Source organism: Canis lupus, chromosome 5 (genome assembly GCF_011100685.1).
Source record: "Canis lupus familiaris isolate Mischka breed German Shepherd chromosome 5, alternate assembly UU_Cfam_GSD_1.0, whole genome shotgun sequence".
Lineage (NCBI taxonomy): Eukaryota > Metazoa > Chordata > Mammalia > Carnivora > Canidae > Canis > Canis lupus.
The window spans coordinates 82512544-82539341 of NC_049226.1; the positions used below are offsets into that span (position 1 = coordinate 82512544).

General features: G+C 51.3%; 1 protein-coding gene across 1 annotated transcript in view; it reads left to right on the forward strand.

Annotated features, from left to right (window-relative positions):
* Positions 1 to 41: 41 nt before the first annotated feature.
* The window catches only part of ATP6V0D1 (ATPase H+ transporting V0 subunit d1), a 39365-nt gene continuing 12608 nt past the window's right edge, over positions 42 to 26798 (forward strand). Inside the window, exons 1-2 of the mRNA XM_038538614.1 lie at positions 42 to 280; positions 24962 to 25133. Coding sequence (XP_038394542.1) covers positions 151 to 280; positions 24962 to 25133 — 302 coding nt within the window. The 5' untranslated portion in view covers positions 42 to 150. The remainder of the gene's footprint in view (positions 281 to 24961; positions 25134 to 26798) is intronic.

Consider the following 26798-nt stretch of genomic DNA (forward strand, 5'->3'; position numbering starts at 1 on the left):
GAGGGCCCCGCCCCTCGTGGTCACGTGAGGCGCTCGCGCGTCACCTGACCCGCTTGACAGCCCGCTGCTGGCGCCGAGTCAGCTGATCTGGGAAGCGAGCTGTCCGCCGGCCGATCGGGGTTCTCCGGTCTCGCCGCCCCCGCCGCAGCCATGTCGTTCTTCCCGGAGCTTTACTTCAACGTGGACAATGGCTACTTGGAGGGACTGGTGCGCGGCCTGAAGGCCGGGGTGCTCAGCCAGGCGGACTACCTCAACCTGGTGCAGTGCGAGACACTCGAGGGTGAGCCGCGGGGCCGGGCGGCTGGGCCTTGAAAGGCCGGCAAGGACGCTGGCCCGGGCCTGAGGGTTCCGCGATCTGGGCGGGGAAGCCGGAGGCGGGGGTTCCTGAAGGGCCTGAGAGGACTCGCTGGGAATCCAGGGGCCGATGGCGGGCGCCCCGGAAGGGAATCTCCCTGCGCTTGCGACTCGGCACGGGCCCAGACGCAACCAAGGCTTTAAGAACCGCGGTGGTTAGCCTCTGCTGGGGCCGCCGCTTCCCGCCCGTATGCCTGCCGTGTAGTTTATAAAGAGGGTGTCTCGAGAGTGGTTGATCGGTGGTGCAAGAGGTGCCCATACAAACCTCTTTACCCTGACGTAGCCAAAGAGTGGCCCAGGGGCAACTCTTAGGGAATCTAAGCGCGCCCCCCCCCCTTTCCGCCTAATGTACACCAGGGCATTTGGGATCACTGTCTTGGCCTTGCCTTGCGGGGTGAGCCTTCCTGGAGAATTGCTGAGCCAACCTAGTGAGAGTTTCCTCCTATCGACCCCACTGGCTGAGCAGTCTCCCGAAGGCAGTGGTTCGGAGAGCGAGAGGTGGCCCTCCAAATTTGGAAGTTCCTACACTTGTATTTGGCTAATAAATCCCACCTCCTCAGCGAGAAGGTTGCCTGTTGCAACAGGATTTAAAAAAAAAAAAAAAAAGCTCAAGAATGATGAGAAGCTAAGTTCCCCTTTCTTCAGCTCCAAACTGGGATTGATCCCTTTAGGCACAGCTGCATCAGATATACTGAATTAGAGATGTCCCCGAGTCCCCACTTCCCCTGTTGATAGTGAAGGGCATTGTGGTTGGGAGGTAAGTTCCCATTTCTGACCCTCAAGAGCAAAAGTACTGCTGGCTCCATGGTTGGTAGTTGGAGGGGGGAGATGATTTGCTCTCTGAAGGAAATTTTTTCATCAAAAACTTACTGAGGTTAAAAGACAATTCAATTTTTATTTTTATTTTTTTTTAATTTTTTTTTTTTTTAATGATAGTCACAGAGAGAGAGAGAGAGGCAGAGATACAGGCAGAGGAAGAAGCAGGCTCCATGCACCGGAAGCCCGATGTGGGATTCGATCCCGGGTCTCCAGGATCGCGCCCTGGGCCAAAGGCAGGCGCTAAACCGCTGCGCCACCCAGGGATCCCGACAATTCAATTTTTAAAAATCAGTTATTGTTTATCTTGCAAACTAGACCAGTAAAGTGAAAATAAATACTTAAGAAATTTAAAACTTACTGAAGTTAAAATGCAATAATTTTGGGCACTGATTTTAACATAAACATAGGAGAAAAGCTGTCTGCCTTGTGAGAGTGGAGATGGGAAGGAGAGGAGAGCACTCTAGGGTGCTGCCTTATAGGAGCCTGCCAGCAATCCCATTTTCCTCACTGAGAGGGAGGCTGCCTGGGGCAGGGCCTGGCACACAGTTGGCATTTATTATGAGTTTTGTGGACTGACTGGGACTGGAGATCTTTCTTTGCTTAAATCTGAAGCTGAATACCATTTATGACCAACTGGTATTTGGTAAAGTTGTTTCTCTTCTAGGTTTTCCTCACTCATGGTGCTGTCTGTCCTTCCTCCTCCTGTAGAGCTTCTGGGGGCACTAGGTTCCCATCTTCCCAGCAGCCTCTCCACTATTATCTTCCATAAATATCTACCCTGCAATGCTGCTCAGCACATGGCCTGCCTTGTGGTACCCCACAAGGGGTACCACATTCAAGGATTTAGACCTTTAGGGTCACATTCAAGGATTCCCTAGCTCTTCGACATGTGCTCCTTTCCCTTACCCAAGCCACCCTCCTCAACTCTTGGCACACATAGTGTGGTGGATCCTGGGGTTGGACAAATCTGAATTTTAGACCTTTAGGGTCACATTCAAGGATTCCCTAGCTCTTCGACATGTGCTCCTTTCCCTTACCCAAGCCATCCTCCTCAACTCTTGGCACACATAGTGTGGTGGATCCTGGGGTTGGACAAATCTGAATTTTAATCCTGGCCCTGCCAATTCCTGGATTACCCTGGACGAGTTATTTAACACCTCTGGCCTTGGATTCTTCATCTAGTATATTATCACTTATTTCACAAGGTTGTAGGATGTCAGCCAGCTTTTACATATAAACCCTTAGTCTAGCAACAAACACAGAGTATGTTCTAGGTAAGTGTTAGCTTTTTCTTTCACTACACTGCATCTGCCATTGCCTCTGTATCCTTATCCCCATGAAGCCTAGTGATTCCCACCCTTCAAGGCCCAGCCCCAGTAGTACCCCATCTTAGAACCCCCTTGTGATCATCCTAGGCTAGAATGTTGTTCCCTCTACCCAATTACAGCTCCTGTGGTTGTCTGTGCTATTTTCATAGAAGTTTCGTTCTAAAAAAAGATTTTATTTATTTATTCATGAGAGACACACAGAGTGAGGCAGAGACATAGAGGGAGAAGCAGGCTCCCTGCAAGGACCCCGATGTGAGACTTGATCTCAGATCCCGGGATCACACCCTGAACCAAAGGCAGATGCTCAACCGCTGAGCCACCCAGGCATCCCTTCCTAGAATTTTCTTGGCATAGAGTTTGGGATTCTTGGGATCCTATTTGCTGGAGATGCTTAAGAGTTGAAGGGTCTGGGGATAACCAGAAGCAGAAGGATGACCAGAAACCCCATTATCTTCTATAGAAAGTCCTTCTGCTTCTGCAAGTGATACCAGAGGCCTCTGTTGTTGGGTGTTTTTGCCTATCTCCAGAGGAAAGGAGAGAGGGGAGGGGAGATCAAGAAAGCCTTTGGTGGGGATCCCTGGGTGGCTCAGCGGTTTAGCGCCTGCCTTTGGCCCAGGGCGCGATCCTGGAGACCCGGGATCGAATCCCACGTCAGGCTCCGGGTGCATTCTCCCTCTGCCTGTGTCTCTGCCTCTCTCTCTCTCTCTGTATGTGACTATCATAAATAAAATAAAAATAAAAATAAAAAAAGGAAGCCTTTGGTGCCTAGTAAGATCTGTAGACATGTCCTGAAGTGACAATATTTCCAAAGAACATGTTTCAGGTGTCAGATAGTTCCCAGAAGGCCCAGGGCATTAGGCAGTGTGTGTTGTTCTGCAAGGAAGGGCAAATGCATACCCTCCACCACGCCCTGGACCTTTCTCTCTGAATTCCACCCCAGCAGGGCATCTGCCACTGACCTCTTCTGCTAAACACAGTCTTTTGAGACCTCTGAAGCTCAGAAGTTGTCTCTATTTTCCATCTTGTGTGATTGTCTATACTCAGAGGTAGGAGAAAAAAACCTGGAGAGGTCTAACCCTTTGATTAACTGAGGGGACAGAGCTAGGTGGTCACAAAAGCACTTTTTATTTATTTTTATTTTTAAAAATATTTTATTTTTTGAGAGAGAACACAGCAGAGGGAGTGGGAGAGGGAGAAGCAGACTGCTTGCTAAGCGGGGAGCCCGATTCAGGGCTCAATCCCAGGATCCTGGGACCATGACCTGAGCTGACGGCAGCTGCTTAACCAACTGAGCTACCCAAGTGCCACATCACAGAAGCACTTTTTAACACTGTGTGTTTCTGGATAGATATGTGGAGTACCTTCTGGGGGCTGAGTCTTGTGCTGGAAATTGTGGGGAAGACCAGGTAAGCTACAGATAAAGAGAAATCATGCAGTGTTACTCTGAATGTTTTCATTCATTCAGCGTATACTTATGAAGCACCTATTTTATGCCAGGTGCCATGATAGGGGCTGAGATGTTTTGTTGAGTGATGTTCTCTTGACCCTCATAGTCTGGCAGTGGAGGTCAGTGTGGGCAGGGGGAAGACATTAAGAGAAAAGTGTAGCATAGAAGTTACGAACGTAGGCTTGCTACTTCATGGCTCTGTGGCCCTGTAACCTCTTTGTCCAGAGTTTTATTGTTTTTAAAATCGTAATAATAATGGCACCTACTTTATAGGCTGGTTATGAAGTTTAAACAGGATAATTCATAAAAGCACTTTGCATGAATTTGGCACATGGCAAGTGTTGAGTTGGTGTTAGCTGCTATTTTATTTTTTTAAGTTTTATTTATTTTATTTTTAGATTTTATTTATCTATTCATGAGAGACAGAGAGAGGCAGAGAGACGGGCAGAGAGGGAAGCATACTCCCTCCAGGGAGCCCGATACAGAACTCGATCCCAGGACCCTGAGATCACGACCTGAACCAAAGGCAGATGTTCAACTGCTGAGCCACCCAGGTGCCCCTTTGAGTTTAATTTATTTAAGTAATCTCTACACCCCATGTGGGTTTTGAACCCCAAGATCAAGAGTCACATACTCTTCTGACTGAGCCAGCCAGGTGCCTCATTACTGTTATTTTATAAAGTAGACTAAATATGTAATTTCATATTAAGGGTGATACCGGTGAAAGTGACAGTGAAGTGACAGAGAATCACAGGGGAACTTTATTTAGAGAGTGTGGTGGGTTAAGGTCCTGCTGAGGAAAGCATATTTGAGCTGAGATGTGAACAGTGAGGAGGAGCCAGCCATGCAGAGAGCTGGGGCCGGGAGAGCATTTCAGGCAGAGAGACCAGCACATGAAGGCAGAAATAGCTGGTCCAATCAGGGGGACCAAAAGGAACCCTGGGACGGGAATACAAATCTTCTGGGAACCCATACCCTTATTTTGAAAAAAACAGGCAGAGCCCAGGGAAGGAAATCCCTGGCTCCTTAGCACATAATACGGGGGCAGATAGTGATGCTATGGAACGCCACTTTCCACAAAGGCCTGCCAGATTTGGGATTGTTGGATGTATTTCAGGCATTAGGAGCATATGTAGTGCTACTTTTTTTTTTAAGATTTTATTTATTCATTAAAGACAGAGAGAAAGGGAGAGAGAGAGAGGCAGAGACACAGGCAGAGGGAGAAGCAGGCTCCATGCAAGGAGCCTGATGCGGAACTCAATCCCAGATCCCGGGATCATGCCCTGAGCCAAAGGCAGATACCCAACTGCTGAGCCACCCAGGCATCCCTGTAGTGCTACTTTGATGTTCAGATGTTTGCTCATTCAGAAAACACTTCCTAAAGGCCTACTGTGTGCCAGCCCCTGGGCTTTATAAGTGAGCCAAGCAGGTATTTCAGGCATTACCATAGTTCTTAGCTTTGACCCTGGGTTCAGCCTAAGAGCATTGCTATTAATTTGTTTGACTGGACACAGGGAATTCAGGTGTGAGTGAGGCTCCGGCTCTGCCTTCCAGAATTTTTTCCCTTCCTCTTTAAAACTATCTTTAGGGCAGCCCCGGTGGCGCAGCAGTTTAGCGCTGCCTGCAGCCTGGGGTGTGATCCTGGGGACCCGGGATCGAGTCCCACATTGGGCTCTTTGCATGAAGCCTGCTTCTCCCTCTACCTGTGTCTCTGCCTCTCTCTCTTTCTCTCTCTGTGTCTCTCATGAATAAATAAAATCTTTTAAAAAAATAAAATAAAACCATCTTTAAAACTATTATTGATACTGTCAAACATATACAAATTAAAAGAAATAGTATGACGATCCCATAAGTAATAATCATCTAACTGCAACAATTATCAATTCTTGTCATTACAACAATTATTAATCTTGTTTCAATAATAGCTCCACTTACCCCTCAACTCCTAAATTATTTTGAGGTAAATCCCAGACAATACGCCATTTCAGCTGTAAATGTTTCAATATCTTCGAAAAAGGTCATGACTAATTATTTAAAAAATCACTGTGATACTGTCATTTCACCTTTAAAAGAAACAACAATAATTTGTTAATGTCATCAATTATCCATTCAGTGTTCAGATTTCTAGTTATCTCAAATTTTTAAAATATGATTTATTTCAATTAGGATCCAAATATGATCCATACCTTTTGGCTGGTCTTTTAATATGTAGGTTCTCTATCTCTCTTATTTTTTCCTTTTACTTATTGAAGAAACTGGTCATTTGATTTATGGGTTTTCCCTCCATCTCAATTTTGCTGATTACACCCTTGCTATATAGTGGGAAATATTCCTTCCTTGTTTTTCCTGTAAATTGGTAGTTAGTAAAAGAAGCTTGATTAGATTCTAGTTCAACTTTTTTTTGGAAAAAAGAATAATAAGTGATTTTGTACTTCCATTGGGAGGCACATAGCATCTAGTAGTTTCTCTTTTTGCGATATAAAGAATCTTGATATTTATTGCCTAGAACCATTATTTCATTAGGTGTTGCAAAAACAGTGATATTCTATGTTTCCTTCTTTGATTACTAGCTTGAATACTTCTATACTAGGAAACTTCCACTCATCAACTACTTTGTTACCCTTAAATACAGTCTGTGTCAGTGAGGTAGGGTAAATACTTGATTCTTTCCTATATTTATCAGTTTTATCCTCCCACCTATTTATCAGTTTTCAAAATAATGAGTTGGTTCTCCAACATCCTTCAAAGATACCTAATAAAGTTTGTTCTTTTTCTTGGTATAGTATCATAATGTACATAGGATTTTGATATATTTGTTGTCTTTCAGTATTTTTATTGATGCTCAAAATTATCCTTTGGCCAGTGGGAGCTTATTCAATGGGCTACTGAGTCTTTTTGACACAATCCTGTAGCCTTTGAGAGCTTTCCTTACTTTGGAAATGTCAATATGTTCTAATCTTACCTTATACATTTCCTGACCCAGACTTAGAGTCCCCCTTTCTCTTAGGAGATCTGTTTCTTTTTTTTTTTTTTTTTAATGGGAAAATGGTATTTAGAGATCATAATGAATCTAAGGGGTTCTCTTTGCTACTAGATTAGTCATTGTTTCCAGGGTTTTTCTATGGATTAGCTTCTTCTTAGAAACATAGAAAATAGAGACAAGCCTATGGCTAGCTGAATAATGCAGCCATATTTCAGCTGATGGGTAGCAGATGCCAGTTTCTTAATTTGGAATGGAGGCTCTACCTGACAATTGGGCCAGTCAGGACACCTCCTTCCTGTTATAAAGGGTATAATTAACATTCAGGAGGGGGAGAGCCGGTGAATTAGATGCTCAGGGACTACGGTTGAGGGCTCACACGTATGGTATGCTGGCTGTCTTCCAAAACACTTTATCCATCTCTGTTCTGAGTTGCTTGTTGTCTTTTCATTACAACATCTCCTTTTGCATTTCAACATTTTTTCACAAGAAGAAGAAAGGAAGAAAGCAAGACTCCAGGCTGGGATTGACCAGTCACCATCACATGAAACTGCAGATATAGATGGTGTCTTCCAGGAGTGGCAAGCCATTCAACACTAACTGTGATGTGGCAAGAAATGTGGCTGGAGAGTTAGAGAATCAGCTTTTGAGGGATTGCAAAGGCCATAGAAGAAGTGCTTTGTCCTAAGTAGGGGATGGGTGAGTAAAACTACTGGACTCATACTTTAGAGTGTACCTGCAGTGTGGAAGGGGGATTGGAGTGGGGGCCGTGCCACAGGTGGGAAGAACTACTTGCAGGGTTTTATAAGTAATCCAGGTCAAAGATGATGGCAGCTTGCCTTGGACATTGGCAAGGATCATCGTAGGGGAATCTTAGGAAGAGGAATCAATAGGACTTGAGGGGTTGGATAAAGAGCTAAGGAGGCAGGAAGAGTCAAAGCTCACAATTCTTATCTCTGGTGTAGGCAGCTGTGTAGGTGACAGAAATGATAGTGGAATGCAGAAGAGAAGGTTGGAGAAAGAGTGAGAAGATGGGATTGAGGGATCTGTGAGCCATCTGAGTGACAATGTAGAGGTGATTTTTTGGTGCTCAGGAGTGAGTCTGAGCTTTGAGGACAGCTTTGGGAATCAGCATAGAAGTGTGGCTGCTGCATCCAAGAGACAGCGTAGAGTCAGAAAAGTAGAAACCCAATATGAGACCTTGCCCCAGGAGAGGCTTCAGTTAAGCAAGGGGTCCTGCCAAAAAGGTGAAAGGCATCCCCTGAGAGGTGGGCAGCCCTAGCAGAGAACCTGAAAAAAAAGGGTGATGCACGCCAAATGTGGCCAAGAGAGTAAAATAAAGTCAGACAGCTTTTCACTTCGTTTTGCCATTCAGAGGTTGTGGTGACCTTAATAAGAAGAGAGGAGAGTGGAGCCAGAAAATGAGAGCAGTGGGGCCAGAAAATGGAGTGTATGGGCAGAGATAAGATAACATATAGATAGAACAGAGCTCACTGGGGAACTAATCCCAACTCAGCCACTTACTGCCTTTGTGACCTTGGGCAAGTCTTTGTCCTCAGCTGTACAGTAAGAAATGTTAATAGTATCTCTTCAAGATATGTGTGAAGTGTAAGCACAGGGCCCGGTACCAAGTGAATGGTCAGGGAATCCAGCTGCTCCCACCAAGGTCAATCTCTCCTACTACTCCTAAGAGATAGGCGCCATGCTGGGCTTGAATGGGTCACAAAAACATGTTACACAGGTCTTGCCTGGAAGCAAGTGTGCCTGACTAAGGGGCAGAGAGCATCGAATATTTGGTAGGCACAAGGTAAATTTTAGGGGGATGGGAGCAGGTAGATAAAAGGGTGCAGGGTTTCTTTTTGGGCTTCTAAAATTGATGGCGGTAATGCTATACAGTTCTGTGAATGCATCAAGACCTGTTGACTTGTACATTTTAAGTGGAAAGTTGTATGGCATATGAATTATATCTCAGTAAAGCTGTTACTAAAAAAAGTCAACCAGGCCAAGGAGGTGGGAAGAAGGAATGACGTTAGCAGTCTCGGAAACATGAAACTTCAGAGAGTATCAGAGGAGCTTTAGAACCTGGGAAGAGAGAATAGAACATGTGTCAGAGATGTGCAGGGGTTGAGTATTGATAAATGCACCAGGCTGGTTCATGAAAGACTTTGAGTGCCTAGGACACAGCTCAGGAGAGATGAATGTTATGATAAAAAAAAAAAAAGAAAGAAGGAGGAGGAGGTTAGGTTGAGGCCAATGTATGGGAAGTGTCTAAAGGTTTCTGTCTATATTCTTGCCTGGAAATATTTCCTGTATTGCATTTTTTTTTTTTTTTTTTTTGGTCAAAGGAGACTGTATTGAGTTGGTGACGTTAGAGGGCCATGGCTTGGACAGGAAAATGAGTTTGGCTCTGTGCAAAATTCCTCAGAGTTGGACGTATTCTGACAAGGAAGAGGTAACACAGTCCTGACAATCCACTGGCCACAAGCGCGAGAGAGGAGCTCAGGGGCATTGGGAGAAGACTGTGCAGAAGGTGGTAACCTGGGAGAGTTTGCACCATGGATCGAGGGGAACAAGTACCTTGATTCTGAGCTGTGAGAGCCTGGCCCCACACACACCTGAAGTTTTTCCCTCAGTGTTTGAGGATCTATGTGTCCCGACTGCCCTGGGCAGTGGCATTGCTGAGTGAAGAGACCCCCAATACCCAGGGATGGATGAGCTGGCATGGATCTTTGGTGATGACTTTGGCTACCTGATACTTTGTTTGTTCCTCTCCAGCTTGCTGCTGCTGTCCAAGAGGAGGAGGCCCCAGAGTGGGGATGGAGGCTCGAGAGAGGCAGGAGAGAGGTCTTGCTGCCATGAGCCAATTGGACTTAGTCCTTTAGTAGATGAAGGCAGGGGGAGTTGTGAAGGGGAGTGGGAGGATGATGCAGTTAGAAACTTGGTCTGTGGCTCTGGAGGATGGATTTAGGCAGAGCTAGGCTGGAGACAGGCCACTATTCCAGCTCTTCAGGTGAGAAAACAGGGGCCGAACCCGGGCAAGGAGTGGCATAAGGAGTTGGAGGACTGGGCCAGGACTCAGCTTAGGGGGATGAGATCCACAAGATTGGGCTGGTTTTCATTCAGTTTTCATTTCATCCCTAGGGATGAAAGGGGTTAGAAGTCAGGCCTCTGACTTCATAAATGACTAGACTAGGTACGTACTGGAAGTGCTTCTGAGATGGGGACCAGAAGAAGAGGAGACAGTTTGGGGTGTGAATGGGGTAGCAGAAGAGGAGGTGTTCTGTCTCAGATGTGCTGAGTCGGAGTGTCTGAGGGAGGTGGCCGTGTGGGTCTAGAACTCAGGGGAAACAGCACTGAAGATACCAGTCTGGAGGTCATCAGAATGCTGGCTGGCTGGCAGCATTTCAGCCCACTCTCGGCCATCTGGTGGCTTGCAGCCAGGGCAAGTCTCCCTTAGCGGTCCAGTTCTGCCTGTGAGTCCTGCCAGGAGGCTGGAGAGCAGCCCTAAGGACAGGCCAAGTGGACACAAGCATGGTCTGATGAGGACACCTGGCATGGAGCCTAATTTGGCAAGTGGCACAGAGAGTGCAACAGCCAGGGATTCCCCTGCTGATCCCTGCTGTGCGTTCTCCTGCACGACTGGACGTGACATTGGTTTTGTTTTTGTTTTTGACTAAGCGCATTTTTTTTCGATTCCAAAAAGTAAAGTTGGTAGAAGGGTGACTCAGTGTGGACCTTTTGGGGAACAGGTTTTCACCACCTTGTTAAACATTGCACGTGTATGTACTCTGTATCCCCGCAGCCCCACTTACAGGATTGTGTCCCTCTAGATTAGCCCAAGATGGCATGTTTAGAAATACTCACGTCAGCCTTGTTCCTAATTTGAGCCCATTAGAACCAGTGGAATATTCATCTACAGGGATATGGTTAAATAAACCATGGTCTGTCTTTACATTGGAATACTATGCAAGTGCTCAAAGCCTGAAATTTTGTAAGGACTGATTTAAAAATATACTGTTAACATATTCCCATTTTAGTAGAATACTATATGCACATGGAAAAGTGTCTGGAAGTATAGATACCATGTGGTCTAGGGTGGCAGCCTCTAGAGAGAGGGATTGAAGAGGCTGGGAGGGGAATATGTGTATTTTTATTTTATGTACTCTTTTTATTTGCAGTGAACACATATTTTATAATTTAAGACATCTGATAAAAATATCTAAAATAAGGGAAATTAGAACATGTTTAGATATATGAAGAGAAGCTACTCACACCCAACAGCCATCTAGGATGAGACCTCTGCTGGTGACCCTGGGCATTTGACTTCCAGATTTGGTTCACAGCCTGGTGGGGCTGGTCTGAGTCTCAGGGAACCCCCATCAAGCCCCTTCTCTTTACACCTGAAGATTCAGAGCCCAGGGGATACTTGAGGGCCCAGCAGGGCTGGGCACCTCTGGCTAGTGACCCGGCCACAACCAGGGCTCCTGTCCAGGTACAGCTCACCTGCTCACCTCTCACCTGGCCATTTTTCTCTTTCCTTCTTCACCAACCCCCTCCTCCTTCTTGCTTTTCCTTTCTTGATTACATCTTGCGCCGGCATATACTTTAGCACAGGACATGATAGCCGCTATTTCACAAACCCTGCCTCAGAGGTCATGTCAGAACTTGCTCTGCTGAGTGATAACACACTTTTCCTTGGATTTATTCTGTGATTTCTTGGGCCTGGTTTCTGAGGTGGAGCTAAGGTTTGTACCCAAGCCTAGGTAGGGCCTTTTGGGGTGGCCTCAGCATAGGCAAATATGAGCCATCCAGGACCCTTGAAGATAGGCTTTCTGGGTGGCCAGGGTTTCTGGATGGTAGCGAAAGAAAGGCCTCAACATCTTAGTTTAAATATTTTGCACACCACTCTTCTGGAATGTATTAGTCTCACTTTCCTGCTTTCTTAGTGGTGCACACAGAGCATAGCAGAGCTTCTCCCACTCCAGGGCTGTTAGACTTCAGATGGCAGGAACCACTGTCCCCGAGGGCCCAAGTTTGCTTATGATACTTTGGTTCCTGCCCCCCGCCCCAGGCTGCGCACTTGCCCACCCTCCTGTAGTCAGGGTGCCTGCTACAGCATCCGGGGCCCTTTTTCTACCTCATAGCTGCTCTTGTACTTTGGACTCAGCGGTCAGACACACTGCAGCTCACCAGAGGGTCTGCATCAAAAATGAACAGGTGTGAGGGCATGAAGTAGTGGTCTCTCCTATTAATCATCTGTGCCTGCTTAGCATCAGGCTCCTCAGGGTCTCCCTGGGTCACCAGGAACTTTCTTGAGTTCTGTAGAAAGTGGGGCATCAGGCACTCCATGGCTTCCTTTCCGGCCAGCTATGTGATGCGGAGCATGTGATTTAACACTCTGAAGCTTATTTGCCTGCCTATAAAATGAAATCTTGTGCAGACTGTGAGCACGGTACCTAGCCAGAGTGCATCCTCGACAGATATTTCTGTGATTAGATGAGTAATGCCTCAGTATGGGTGCTGGCGGACTGTTAGGCTTTGGTGTACAGGGGAGGAGTGCAAAGGCCCCAATCCTGGAGGGGATGTGCCATGTCATGGACTGTTCTGTTTCTGGGTAAAGCACTGCTTTTTGAAATTTTTTAAAAATTGTATTTTTTAAAGTAGGCTCCACACCTAGTGTGGAGGCCAACATGGGGCTTGAATTCATGACTCTGAGATCAAGAGTCAGATGTTTAACTGACTGAGCCACCCAGGCACCCCTAAAGATTTTTTTAAAGATTTTATTTAGGGGTGCCTGGGTGGCTGAGTTGGTTAAGCGCCTGCCTTCAGCTTGGGTCATGACCCCAGGGTCTTGGGATTGAGTCCTGAGTAGGGCTCCCTGCACATCAGGGAGGTTGCTTCTCCCTGTTCTCCTCCCCATCCCCCCGCCCTTTGCTTGAGCACGGGCTGTCCCTCTTTTTCTTAAATAAGTAAAATCTTAAAAAAAAAAAAAAAAAAGATTTGGGACACTTGGGTGGCTCAGTGGTTGAGCATCTGCCTTTGGCTCAAGGCATAACCCCCAGGTCCGGGATCGAGTCCTGCATCTTGCTTCTTGCCTGCTTCTCCCTCTGCCTGTGTCTCTGCCTCTCTTTCTCTTTCTGTGTCTCTCATAAATAAATAAACAAACAAACAAACAAACAAATAATTTTTTTAAATAAAGATTTTATTTGTTAGGGGGAGAGAGAGTGTGTGTGCATGCACATGAGAGCACAAGCAGACTTCTCACTGAGCAGGAAGCCCATCTTGGGGCTCAGTTCCAGGACCCCAGAATCATGACCTGAGCTGAAGGCAGATGCTTAAGCAACTGAACCACCCAGTCATCAGGCACCTACCCCTAAATATTTCAAGTAACCACTATACCCAGCATGGGACTCAAACTCACAACCTCAAGATCAAGAGTTGTATGCTCTACCAACTGAGCCAGCCAGGCACGCCAGTGCCTGCTTTTTTTAGATATGGCATTAGGCAGTAGAGGCGGCGTGGGGGTGGAGGAAAGCTGGATTAAGGGATTTTGAGACTTGAGCTGGGAAGCAGGAGTGTAGGGGACTGAGGATGCCCAAGCTTCCTCTGCAGTCTCTCCAGTTTTGCTCCTCAAAAGGTTCTGTCTTCAATGATGCAAGACAGACCAGTGCCTCATGACCAGATTTAAGCCCACCTTGTCTCCATTCTGGCTTTCCCAGGCTTATATCTACCTCAGGCCTCTTCCATGTTCTTTATGACACATTCCTGTGTGGCTTTGTAGGTGCCTGCAGCCTCCTCTCCCAGGGATCACTAGCTGGGGAGAGATAGGGACCAGAAGTCTGAGGCAGATACTAGATTGGAGAGCTGTGTTGAGAGGAAGAGTGGATCCCCTTCGCTGTTTACAAAGCCATCCTCCCTGTGGCCACAAGGGGGTGTGCCATGACCACTCAGCTGCTAGAGAACAGGGGAGGGGTGTGTGGCTGGACTCCTGAGTCAGCCAGGCTGCCTCTCCTCTCCTCTGCACAGCATCTGCCTGTGGCCGCGTCCCTTGGGACTCTGTCCTGGGCCCTGCTTCCCTCACCCAAGTCCTAGTTGGCCTTCTCAGATTAAGTAGGACTCACGGCTCAGTGTCTCCTGTCTGTCCATCTCTTCCTGTCCTCACTTCTCTGTGCCCCAGCTTCCTGGGTTGGGAAGGAGGAGGCCAGGGGAAATTCTCCGAGGCTCTCCACCTTGGTGCTCAGTGCACACTGCTCCAGCCTTAACCATCACCATCAAGCTGTCCTCATTTCCCCCGACCTGGGTCATGCTGGTAGCTCTGAATCAGCAGCAGCTGCAGCAAGTAGTAGCTATGAACCAGGGGTCTTACAGGCTCCAAGCAGGACTTTGAAGCTGCCTAGGATCAGGGCCATATTTCACAGGCTCCCAGAAGCATCACTCTTCCCCACGTGGCCTCCACTCTTCCCCTGCAGCCCTGATCCCTCCAGGAGAGGGAAGATTTATCCTCAGGACAGACTCCTTTTCTCCCAATGTTCTTCAGCACTTTAGGGGACACATAGGTGTGCATGTGGCACATAGAGGTGCATGTGAGTAGAGTGACTCTGGGAAAGGTCCAAACCAGACACCCCAAACTCTGTAGGTACTATAGGTACATACAGTCACACTGGAAAGGGCTTACTATTAGGTGACTGACAACTCTCCTCTTCTACTCTGCACCCCAGTTTGGGGGACATTTCCGTTGACCTCCCTGGCTGCTGCCTCATCTAACACATACTTGGCTGATTTTTTAAAATCTGTTCTGCGCTGGCCTTCCTCCTTTTTTTAGAGGCAGGAAAATCAAGGCTCTGATGGGCCGCTTAGTAGGTTTGGCTGCTGTTCTGTAGCCTAACACGTGCTCTGTGTGTCTCCATCCAGCACTCTAGCTTGAGGGCCTGGAGTGGGGCTGCCCCCATGTGAACTTGAGTGGTCCTGAAGAGTGGCAGGCAGACTTGTGGCAGGGGAAAGGGATGTGTGGAGGAACAGCCCCAACTGAGTGCTGGGCACTGCTTTCCTGGCCAACTTTGGCCTAGCCCTGGGCACTTGCCCAGACCTTGTGTCTCCTTGGCTACTCAGGGAGCGACTTTTTCAGGCCTTAACCTCAGCTGAGGCTTTGCATTTGGCTAGCGGATGGGGCTTTCCCCTCTGAGAAGCTATCTTGGTGTCCTCACTGTTAACAACTCAGCTTTTCCTGCCTTTCCTTGCTCTTGTGGCTGCTCAGAGGCTCCACAAGCCCGGGCCTCTCCTGCACCTGCTGTCAGTTCTTCCAGGGCTATCCCATGGGGACCCAGGCCTCTAGACTCACGCTGAGCCCTTGAGTGGCCCTTAGGGGCTGAGTTGTGGAGAGTCAGTGTGATTAGGCCTGACCAGGGTGGAGGATGTCAGAACTGGCCAGCCCCCTGGAGGTAACCTTATCCAACCCTCTTATTTTAGCTGGGAAATTGGGTCTAGCTGAGGGCCAAGGGCTTGCTTACAATCTCCTGATACCAGTGTTGGCTTCTCTGGTCCAATCTCTCCACAGTCTTTGGTTGTTTCCTTTTTCTCCTGCGTATGTTTACTGAAGGATGGCTGAACTATGCTACTGTGTGCCTGGTCCCGAATTCAGGAAGTCGTGGTCAGGTGAAAGAGACCCTGCTTTGAGGGCCCCTCACCATTCCCCCAGGCCTTGCCACACGGTATCTGGCTTAGAGATTAAAGGCCTGGGAGTCCAGGAATATGGATGAGCTGCAACACATGACCTAACACACAAGGCCATAAGGCTGCCAGAGCATGGGTTATAGCTCACCCATCCTCCTCACCCATTTAGCCCTTTAAGCTAAGGATCCTGGGATGTTATCCATCAGGCCTGGAGCAGGCTCCCTGTCTCACTGTCACCCCATTCCTCCATTGGCTTCTATCATTTGGACCTAGCCTCTGCTGTGAGGCTCCCTGAGCAGGTGACCACCTATCCCAGGGGCTGGCCCAAGTCCACAGCGCTGATCGTGCTGTCTGGCATGTTACTGTGTACCCTGTACATGTTCTGCCAGTCCCTTGAGCAGGTTGGGTAAAAGGGTCTGAGGGTACTATAAGGGATCAGGCTGGATGCTTACAGCTCCTGCCACTTCTTACCTGGCCCGAGCCTCTTGGCTCTCCTGGTCATGGGTATGAAATGGGTCAACTTTGCTTCTGGCCTGGGTTGTTCAATCCAGTTTCTATAAGCTGCAGCGAATGAGGCTTTGTGCTAAGAGCAGCATGGCTCTCAGCCCCAAATGAGAATTGATCCAGTGAGCCCATCCATAGGGCCTAAGTCTAAGCAAAATGAATATTTCCACAGTTTTGGCTCTAGGCCTGGTGGAGCTGGCAGGATGCTCCAGCCAAGATCCAGCCTGACCTGGCTTTATCTCACTGTGAACAGTGCTGCCGGGGGCCCTAAAAACTGCCCTTCCCCCATCCAGCAGGGTTCTAAGCCTTCCTCAGTGCCCTCCTCTGTGTGTAGAACAGAAGCCCAGCATCAAGGGCTGACAGGTTCCTTCAGCGGGTGCAGGCCCATGGGCCCAGGAATCAGACACAGCCATGGGCCAGCTTCTGAGCAAGCTCCCTGCCGCAGCTGGCTCTGCCTGGGCTGCCTGGCACCTGGCCATACCAGACCACTTTACTTCTCTCACTCATATCCAGGCAAACTGAACATCTTTGGTAAAATGCAAAGCTCTTCCTTGCAGCCCCAGATCCACTCCCACCTGCAGGTTCTATACCTATGGTGGCAAGCCTGAAAAAGAAAGAGCTGGCTCAAGGTCAAAGTGCAGGGCCTCCGCCGAGGCGTGGCCCATGCCTCCCAGGGCGAGGCAGGGCAGCTTGGTTCTCAGGCTGGGCTGTGGCAGGGGAACACAGGGAAGCTGCCTTCCAAGCCCCATGTCTCCTGGGACGTGCCAGTCCCGAGGAGCCTTAGGGCCTGGGTGGGGATGTTCTGGTGAGGGGATAGCCAGGTGGATCTCCACTCAGTCAGAGCAGAGTTTCTTGGAACTTGCCCTGGGTGCAGCAGTAACCAGTTCTGCCCCTCCCTTTGGCACATGGGACTGTCGCCTGCCTGGCACCCTTCCGACTGTCAGATAGGTTGACTTCCTCATGGGATATGAGGGATGCTTTCATTCTCCAGCCACAGGGACGAGGTGTTCCGAAGAGCATGAGGGTAATTAAATGTAGTTCTTCCACCACCTGCCACCTGTCTCGGAGCAGAGAGAAGGGTAGTAAACCTGGGTTGGACATCCTGCTGCCTCCTGGATGTGGGGAGTGACACTCCCATTTAATCCCCATGTCTGATATGCTGGCGAGGAGTGCCGTGGGCCCCTGGTGTCAGCTGCACCACCTCTGTGGATCAGTCCCATCACCCTCTGTGACTGCCTCACCTCACCAAAAGGCCTCCAACACAAAACAAAATACTGGTCCAGGGACCAAGGAAGGAGAACTCTCTGTCCTTTCCCTGCAGGGGCTCTACCTCACGCCAACTGAAACCCAGTAACTTACATGTGGCCATGCCAGCAGCGGACTCCAGGTTCTTCCCAAGACTGCTGGCCCGCCAGCCTGGGGGCTTCCCATGGAGCAGGAGCTGCCCTTGGCTGCACCACCTCCTGCCTGCTCCCAAGGCCCCCAGGACAGCAGCTACATGGTGCAGACGTGGGTCCTAGCCTCTGTCCACGTCCACAGGGCTGCCCCGAGCTCTATATTATCTTGCTGGTAGGTGAAGTGGGTTTCGGGCTTGGGGTCAGGAGTCCCAGATTTTGAGTCAGCTCTGTTCCTCCCTCCCTAGGAGACAGCAGAGTGGGTCTCATGCTGCACAAGGCCCCCCATGGCCTTTACAGTGAGGAGGAGGACATGCCAGAGGGGAAAGGTCGAGACAGACTATGGGAAAGAAGGGCAGGGGTGTTCTTCAGGGTATGGAGGGGGACAGGTTGAGCAATAGGCTGGAGTTGAGAACACGTACCACCTGACTGGGGCTGAGGGTCTTGGTTAAGAAGCTCTGGGTGGGATCCACTCTCCCCAGAGAGATGGACTGTGGTGTACTATGCTCAGTTCTAACACTGCCTCTGCTCAGTGTCTGTCGCAAGTGCCCTGCAAGGCTGGCATCACACAGCCTTTCACTAGGTGACCAGCCAGGAGCCTGGATCCAGAGGGATCCACAAGCTGCTCAGAGCCAAACAGTAAGACAGGATTTGAACTTAGGTCACTATGGCTCCAAAGCCCAGGTTCTCCCTCCCCTGTCCCATTCAGCCACCTGAGGAGCAGTGCTTGAAACCAGTGATCTAGCAAAACTGGACTGCAGAGGGGTGTAGGAGGCAGGGGCTGCAGTAGGCACCAGCTGATGGGGATCAGATAGATAGATGTGCACTGGTCAGGGCAAGAGACCACGGGTATCTCAGTTGGAGGGGTGGGCAGTGAGGAGGTTCTGGATGGGGAAGGCAGGCGGCACCCAAGGGAGTGGAGGAAGAGCTGGCATTTGATAGGACGAGCTGGAACTCAGGGTTAGTTGGTTGGTATTATGTGAGGTTTGCAGGGGGCCTGTGATGGGCCCTGGTGGAGGTTTGGGGTGAAAAGGATGCTCAGTCTATGCTACAGGTCCCAGGTAAACCCAGGGTTAATGGTTTCCATGCTCCCATACTGGGAGTTCCAGATGTGGTGCTCTGACCCTGCAGAGCCAGCCAGCCAGTGCACACATCTGCTTTGGAGCTGATATGAAGAAGAGGTCTCAGCCACCCCCAGAGCCTGGGGAGGAGACTCAGGCACGGCACATTTGCTGAGGCGGGGCTGTGGCTCCAGTGGGCCACCAGCCTGGCCATCTGTCCATATCTGTCCAAATGTCTGAGTTTCCCTGCTTTGAGCCCCTGGAAGTTGCAGCTTTAGAGAGCCTCTGGGGGCAGAACAAGCACTGGGAGTAGAACCCAGTTCAGTATCTTCAAAGTAGACCCCTCACCTGGGCTCAGGGGAGTGTAGAACAAGCTCTGAGGCCCTGCCCTCCTTGAAGGGAGTGGCAGGGTGGGCATGATGGGCTCTAGGGAGCATATTTGCACATCTGGTTTTACTCAGTGGGCCGCAATTCCTGAAAACCCCTGAGCTCCCCAGGAGAGCATCGTTGAGTGACCTCTGGAAAAGCAGAAGTGAAGTCTGGGAACACACTGTCCTCTCACACTGTGCCGTGGCCAGCTGGCCAGCAGGGCCCCTCCGTGGGCCATGAGGCCATGGGTGAGTCTAGAGCAGGGGGCCGCCCCGCCTAGTGTACTGTGCCAGGAGCTGCCTCTATGCCTGCTGGGCCCTGGGGGCAGCGTGGGATCAACTCCCTGGCATGGGCCAAGCCCCTCCCTTCCTGTCTCCCCGGGGCCCTTGGGGAGGGGCTCCAGAGGCTTGGGGGCTGAAGAGGCCACGTGCTGCCTGCCCCTGGGAGTCCTGGAGGGGCTGAAAGATCACTTTCAGGGCTGGCAGGATCTGGGAAGGGTTTCAGGAAGTGGATGGGGTTTAGGGCTGCCCAGCTGCCACCTCTCAAGGCCTGGCTGGGACTGGCTGCCAAGCCCACACTTTGCCCCACACAGAGAAAGGAGTGCTGGTCAAGCCAGGCGTCCCTGTGCCCCCTTGCTAATCGGGGACTGGGTGGTAAGCGGAGGTGCCAGCTGGGGCCAGGGCCTTGCTGTTGAGGGGTCTTGGCCTTGAAGACATGGTCTGAGAGGTAGGCGGGGTGAAGCTATGGAGCCAGCTTGATTCTGGTGTTCCCTGTGAGCCCAGGGGTGGGGGGTGGGGGGTGGGGGGTGGGGGTGGGAGAAACAGCCGGGCAGGGCAGCTGGGGCTGCAGCCCACCCACAGGCCTTCAGGGCACTCAGCGGACCCTGCTGCAGCCAGGGCAACGATCTTTGACCGGGCAACCTCAAGGTGGACAGTGGTGCCCTGTGGCAGAGGGAGGGCAAAGGCCTCTCTAGCTGTTTTCTGCACTTCAGGAGCTTTTTCCCTAGGGCATCCTGTAGACTTCTCTGAAGCACTTCCTGGAGCAGAGATCCTGGACAGGTTGCCCTAGTGAGAGCATGGGATGAGTAGAGCAGAGAGCTGAGGGCTGAGTCTGACGTGGTGCTAGGGGGGAGGACAAGGGGCCTCACAGACTGTGGGGAGGAGGCAGGACTCTAGCTCTGGGCCACGGAGGCCCCTGGGTAAAGGTGACAACTACATGCTGGAGTTGGACGACTGCTCTAGTGACGCTGTGAGAGTGGACTTGGGAGCAGGGAGCCCAAACCTGGGGCAGGAGTCTAGCAAAAGGGCACCAGGGTGGCGAGGAGGCCTGTGTGGCACCAGGAGATGGGAGCTGTGGGAAGAATCTCTATGACATTGGGACAGGCGACCCTTGGGAAGCAGAGGAGGTATATGCTGATGGGGACTGAGGAGCAAGCCCAGAGCCCGCAGGGGAGGCTGTAGGCACTGGGAAACTGAGTGGGTGAGCTTCCTTTGAGGAGGGCTTTAGGTCAGACTGCAGAGAGAACTTCCTGATAGCAGCAGCATCTTCTTGGACATGAGAAATCAGCCTCTGAGGAAGTCTTTTGCTGTGAGAGCTCCCAAGCTGGCCAGACATTCCTGGTGCTGGGCCATGGATGGGAGGATTTGGGGTAGACAGCTGGGCTTGTGGGTAGACCAGAGCAGTCCCCTGAGTGTGCGCTAACCAGAACACTGCTCATGCCTCAGCCCAGGCACGTCTGGGGCTCTCAGGGGCTGTCACCGAGGCCGTCAGGCTGCTGAGCTCACGGTGCAAAGCAGAACTAGCCCCTGCCTTCCCAGAGCCCCCGGCGTCCTTGGCTGCCCTCGGGGGCTGGGCCAGGGCTGGGTGGCCGGGTCTCCCACGAAGCTCTCAACAAGTTCCAGGCCTCTCCTCCTGTGTTTAGATCCCACCCCTAGTCACACCCTCTTTTCCGCATCCCTCAGAGCAGGAAGCTGCTGGTGGTGATGGGGTGGTTGGGGGCGGTTCTAACGGGCCTCATCCCAGCCCTGGGGACCATCTCAAGGGCTTGGGGCTGCCCATAACTGGTCCTGGGCGCCAGGTTGCTTGAACAGGGTCAGAGCTGGTTCAGAAGCCCTGTGTGGTCCAAGCAGAGGGATCGGCTAGCCTGCCTGCCTCCAAGTCGCCTTCTTGGCTGACAGGCTGTCCCCTCTGCTTGGGTCACAGGGAGATGCAGGGTTTGGCCAGGGAAAGTGGTCTGGAACGGCCCTTTGACATCATCCCTGGGGGCTTTTAAAAATGAGTTTCCTGGTAAGGAAGACTCCTTAGGCCTTGGGCAGTATTCTCGGTAGAGTCTCAGGGTTTGCTCTGATCTGACAAAAGCCAGCAGAAACCACCCGGCCGTCTGTGTTCCAGTGGTGCTGGGAGCCGCGGCTTCCCCAGATGCAGTGTCAGCAGAACGCAGCGGCCAAGGCACAGGGGGGTTTGCTGTTGGGCCTGTGCTGAGCCCCACGTGGGGGCAGGCAGGGAAGAGCCCACCCCTCCACTTTGCCCCTCTCGTTCACATGCACGTGTGCCTAGCTTCTCTAGCAATAGACGTTGCCACAGGTGACACCAGAGGGGCTTGCTGAGGCATGATGTCAAGTGGGCAGCGAGTGTCTAGACAGCCTCCGAGGTCATGGAGGGGCCTGCCCTGGCTGCTCTCCTCTGCCACCTGCCAGCTCTTCTGGGACTAACGTCTGTCCAGGCAGCTGGGTCCATATCCAAAAGGTCCATCCTGGGCCAAGGGCCATGGGAGAATGTGGTCAATGATGTAAAGGGTCCAGGAGGAAAGGGGGCCAGAATTGGGGACATCAGAATCCACCAGGCTTGATCCATGTCCTGGCCCCTCTGTGCCTGACTGGGACTCTGGATAGGTTTCATGTTCCCTCTCATTGGTCTTTTCTAAATCTGTGAAATGGTCATGCTCCTGGCAAGGGGCTGAATACACAGCAGGAACCCCTCTGCTTCCAGTTAGGGTGGGTCTGGGTTTCCCCTGGTGTTGGGGTGCTGACTCTTGCTTGACCAGTGTGTTGGATGGAGAGTCAGTGGGAGCTGGAAAGAAGAGAGGGTACCTGGCAGTGGGGAAGTTGTTGAGTGCACCTTCCCAGCAAAGAGAAGCCCTGTTTAGAAAGGCAGAGGCTGGACAGGCTGCCGGAGAGCTGAGGCTAGGGTGATAGCATTTAGGGAAGTCTCTGGCAGCATGTGCAAGGATGCTTTGGAGGGTGGGAGGCAGGAAGCTCGACTGGACTTGCTGTCTCAGAGAATAGTGGGGTCACTGGGATGAGGTACCCTGCTAAGGGGACTGGGTTTTGCCCTGTACATCTGGCCTGGCCTCGAGGCCCAGCTGTGACCTGGAGAGGAAGGAGTCTTATCGCCTGAGATGGGTCTCTGCTGGCTGCAGTGGCCGGGTGGATCAATGAACAGGTTTGGTCTGGCAGCTGCTGCGCTAGACGGTCTGACCCAGAACACCACATTCCAGCCCTGGCTTCCAGCTGCTGTCCGCTCTGCAGCTTCCCCTAGTGGGGATTGGAGTACCTGCTGTGCCCGGGTCAGAACCCCCTGCCCAGTTTGTTTTTTAGGTATCACAATGTTTGATAGAAATATATAAAATCAGGGTATGAATATGACTTGATAAATTAAGTGAAATTAATTTCAATACTATATTAAGAGGGATCAATTCATATTGTCACTCTGTTTCACACCCACAAAAACGACTTCGAAAACATTAAGATCTTTCAAAACGGATTAGTTATTTGCAACTAAAACCACGTTTCTTTTCACAAGAGTTGTGTACTCTTCCAGGGTCAAGGATGTTAAAATCTGGCACATAAAACCCACTTCTAGAGGTAGGAATGCAAGGTGACTTACAATTATAGCAACCATCAGCTATAACCATCAATTATTGTTAAGAATTTTTCTTTGACAACCAAATGGGTACTTAAACATTGCAACAACTCAAGTACCACTGAGAAAAATACCTTCTTTCACCCATGCCTTATTCTAAGCATAGGTGGGCCTTGGCCAGACCAGGTAGGGATGGGGAAGATGGCCTGGGGCAAGGACGTAGGAGTGTGCACACCTGCCGGGCAAAAGGCAGCAAGATCCGTGAGGCAGAGCAGGGGGCTGGTGACTTCTCCCTTCCCTACCTCACACTCGGTTCTGTCCCATGTTTGGGTGGCTCTGGAGAGAAGTAGGTGGGAGTGATGGCAAGAGCAGTAGATGGTGAAGGCCTCCTGCAGGCCTCACAAGGTGAAAGTCCACTCTGTGAGGACCCAGGAGCCACAGAGGACATGAGTGCTGCTTGGCACCCAGATGCCACCCAGCACTGCAGGTAGAAGGCATTTCACCCAGGGGCATGCACACTCCTCCCTCCCTCTCACCTCCCCCTCTCATCTGCTCTCTTGTCTCTCCTTTAGCATACCTGACTCCAGGCTGGGAATGTTCTCTTGATGGTGTGCAGGAGTAGGGGCTTTACAGGGAATCAGCCATGCTGTCCCTTACTTTGAAGCAGCCCAGGAGACCAGAGACATAGGGAGGCTTGATCAGGGGGGCTTGTGGAAATGTTCACAGGTGCAACCCTTTTCTGTCTTCCCCTGGGCAGCCTTCCCAGGGGACAGAAAACATGTAGTCCCTTACAGCAGAAGCCAGCTTTGGCTCTTGGGCCTTCACACGCACACACACTCACACTCACACTCACACACACACATACAGGTTCCTTCTCAGCCACTGTCCTTGGTACCCCATCACTGCTACGATGTCTCCTGTTTCAAAATCCAGGAGGAAACTCACCTGCTGTCCTCACCAACACTCTCCCCAGACTTTGGCCCATTCTCCAGGTACTTACCGAGCATGAAAACGTGCCAGAACATACTCTGTTCTAGACTCCAGCATGCCGCAGTGACCCCAGATCCGTGCTATCATGGAGCTCATGTGTCCTGTGATAGTTGGAATAAGTGTAACAAAGAAGAGTGGCACAAATGAGGGATAGAGTGGGAGGACTGCAGGAGAGGTCTTTGAAGAGGGGCTGTCGGAGGATATCATTACTTTCTAGGCAGAGGAACAGGGAAGACCCTGAGGTGAAGACATGCATATGTGTGACGTGCTCTGCCTTGTGTCTTAAGATCACTGGCTGCTGGGTGGGGAATAGACCAGGGATGGGAGACAAGGGTAAAAGCCAGCTTGTTGCCCTGATCCCACTGGGTCTCACCTGTCTTTCCCACCAAGACCCTTCTGCTTGTCCTCTTGTCCCTTTTCCCTTGCCCTGTCCCTAATGGCTCAGAAGAGCCCAGAGGATTGGCCTATCAGCCTCTAGCCACTCCTATAGCAGGGCTGGTCTTTCCTCCCAGCCTCGAGATGATCTCCCCCTCATGCCACTCATTTGCCCTCCAGGCCACTTGTCATTCAGGCCGTCTTGTTGGCTGTTGCCTTTGTATGTTCCTGTCCGTGCCCTTTGCTGTGGCCCAGCCCAGCATGTTCTCTCATCCTCAGACCCATTTCATTGGCCACTCCACTCCTTTATTTTGTGGCATCTCCTTTATTTTATATGGATTGTTTCTGCCGAAGTGTGGATCTGCTCTTCTAACCCCGAGGCTCTGGAGGGCAGGGCCCGGGTCTTACTGCGCTCTGGGTTAGGGCCATCCTAGAGCCCACCACATAGAAGGGCCTCAAAGGCTATGGGTTGTGAATGGCACCTTGGGTTGGGGTTTCCCAGGCCTTCTTCTCATTTGGAGGAACAGTTGTTCTACTTGTGCTTGTTCCTTGGGGCCCAGTGTCCTGGCTCATGACCCAGGGGTCTGGAACATCTCTGGAGCCTTGGCCTGACCGCCCCAGATTGGGCCCTGAGCCAACAGGGAGGTGAAGGCGGGGACAGGAGGTCAGGGTAGCAACAGGCCTCAAGCACAGGGGAGAGACTAGGGCCCAGAGTCTGGGGGCCAGTATGGACAGGGTCTTGGGGTCCTGGGGAGGCTCAGCATGGCCAGCCCTCACCCCTGCCCCCATCCCCCTGCTTTGGGTTTCAGACCTGAAGCTGCACCTGCAGAGCACAGACTACGGCAACTTCCTGGCCAATGAGGCATCGCCGTTGACCGTGTCAGTTATTGATGACCGGCTTAAGGAGAAGATGGTGGTGGAGTTCCGCCACATGAGGAACCATGCCTATGAGCCACTCGCCAGCTTCCTGGACTTCATTACGTAAGTGCCTACGGTCCCTTCCCCTCCCACTGGGCAGGAGAGCTGCACCTGCCTTGGCTGGCCGGCTGGCCGGCTGCCTGCAGAGCCTTCCTTCTTGGACTGTGGAGCTGGGCTGGTCATTCGACAACCCTGGATCTCCAGGCCACCACCTGCCACCTCACTGCTGCCTGGGAATCTAGTGGGCAGGCAAGAATGTCCCACACCACACTGTAGTGTTGGATGAAGCCTCTTTCTTTGCACCTCTAGCATTACAGAGATTGGGGTGGGGAGACCAGGGATGATGGGAGCACTTTTCCTCACTCACCCTGCAGCATCTACACTGACTTCTTGCTAGGTCTCCATTTTCCATCCTGAGGTCAGGGGTAAGGGGATGGGCAGAGCTCTGCAGAGCCAGGTTCTTGGAATGGACCATTCAGACTCTCCAGCCCTTCTGAGCTGAGGCCTGTTCTCCATCTTCTCTGTCCACAGCCTTGGGCCTTAGGGAGAAGGAGGAAGGCTCCACACCTGACTGCCTTTCCCAACAACCCAGGTCCCTGTGTTTATGATGCTTGGCTTCCCCACTGTCTAACCCTTGGATGTAGCCCTGTCTCCACTAAGATCCTGGAGAAGCTGAGCAGAGGAAAGTTCCCTAGGACCCGCAGGCTAGGGGAGGCCACTTTGATGAGGCAGACTGTGCTTGCCAGGTATGCCTGTGGAAACAGAGATGGAGAGGCTCCCTCTGTCAGCATAGCCCAGGAGCCATGAGCCGGAGCCTGGGAAACAAAGAGATGGCCCCAGAGGTGTGATTGGTGGCTAGCTTCAATGAGCGTGCTCCGTGCTAGTGGAGTGTGAGAGTGTGTTGTGGGAAAGCACTTCCAGGTATACTGGGTACTGTCGAGCTTTTACCATTCCCTGATTTTGGTGCTCCCACCCTCCTCCTTGGGACCCGGCACACCTGCCTGGCTAGGTGCTTCCTGCCTGTCCTGATGCCTACCCCTAGCAAGGAACAGCCACTTACTCAAGATCCACTTGCTCAAGTAAGGGCTGTAGCCAGAAGGGCTCCATCCTTGGGTAGAGGCCATAGGCTGGGACCTCTGAAGGGCTCAGGGAACCTGCCCAGGCTGGGAAGCAGTCTCTTTCCTGGCCACAGGCCTCCTTTCTGGGGGCCTCCTTGGTATCCTGGCTGGGCCTGTAATTACACCTTCCTGGCTCCGGTCAAGGTACAGACAACATAGTCCTACTGGGGCGGGAGGCCAGAGATGGGGCATGTCTTGTGCTGCTGAGTTGGGGGTAATGCCGAGGCGTCCCATGTGTCAGTCAACTCCTGGCCTGGGGCTGCATATCCCTTGCCCCAAGGCCAGAGCTGGGGACATACCAGGAAGCAGTGAATTTATTGCCAGAGCCCAGCCTTCACCTTGTTTGCACAAGGCTCTTTCAGCTTCCTGAATGTTCTGGCCTTGCCAGCTAGGCTGGCCAGAGGAGGCCTGACCCATGCCAGTGGTCAGAGGGCAGTTGTCATCCATCCCACTGCCCGCTTGGCCACCTGCCTGTGCAGCTAGCTCCTGGCCTTTCTCGGTACCCTTAGAGGCTTGGTCTCAGCCTGCCAGGCCATGAAACTGGAGAGGCTCTGAGCGTGACTGAGGCCGCACAGCCGCCAGCTCTTTGCTGGAGGTTGGCTGCAAGCAC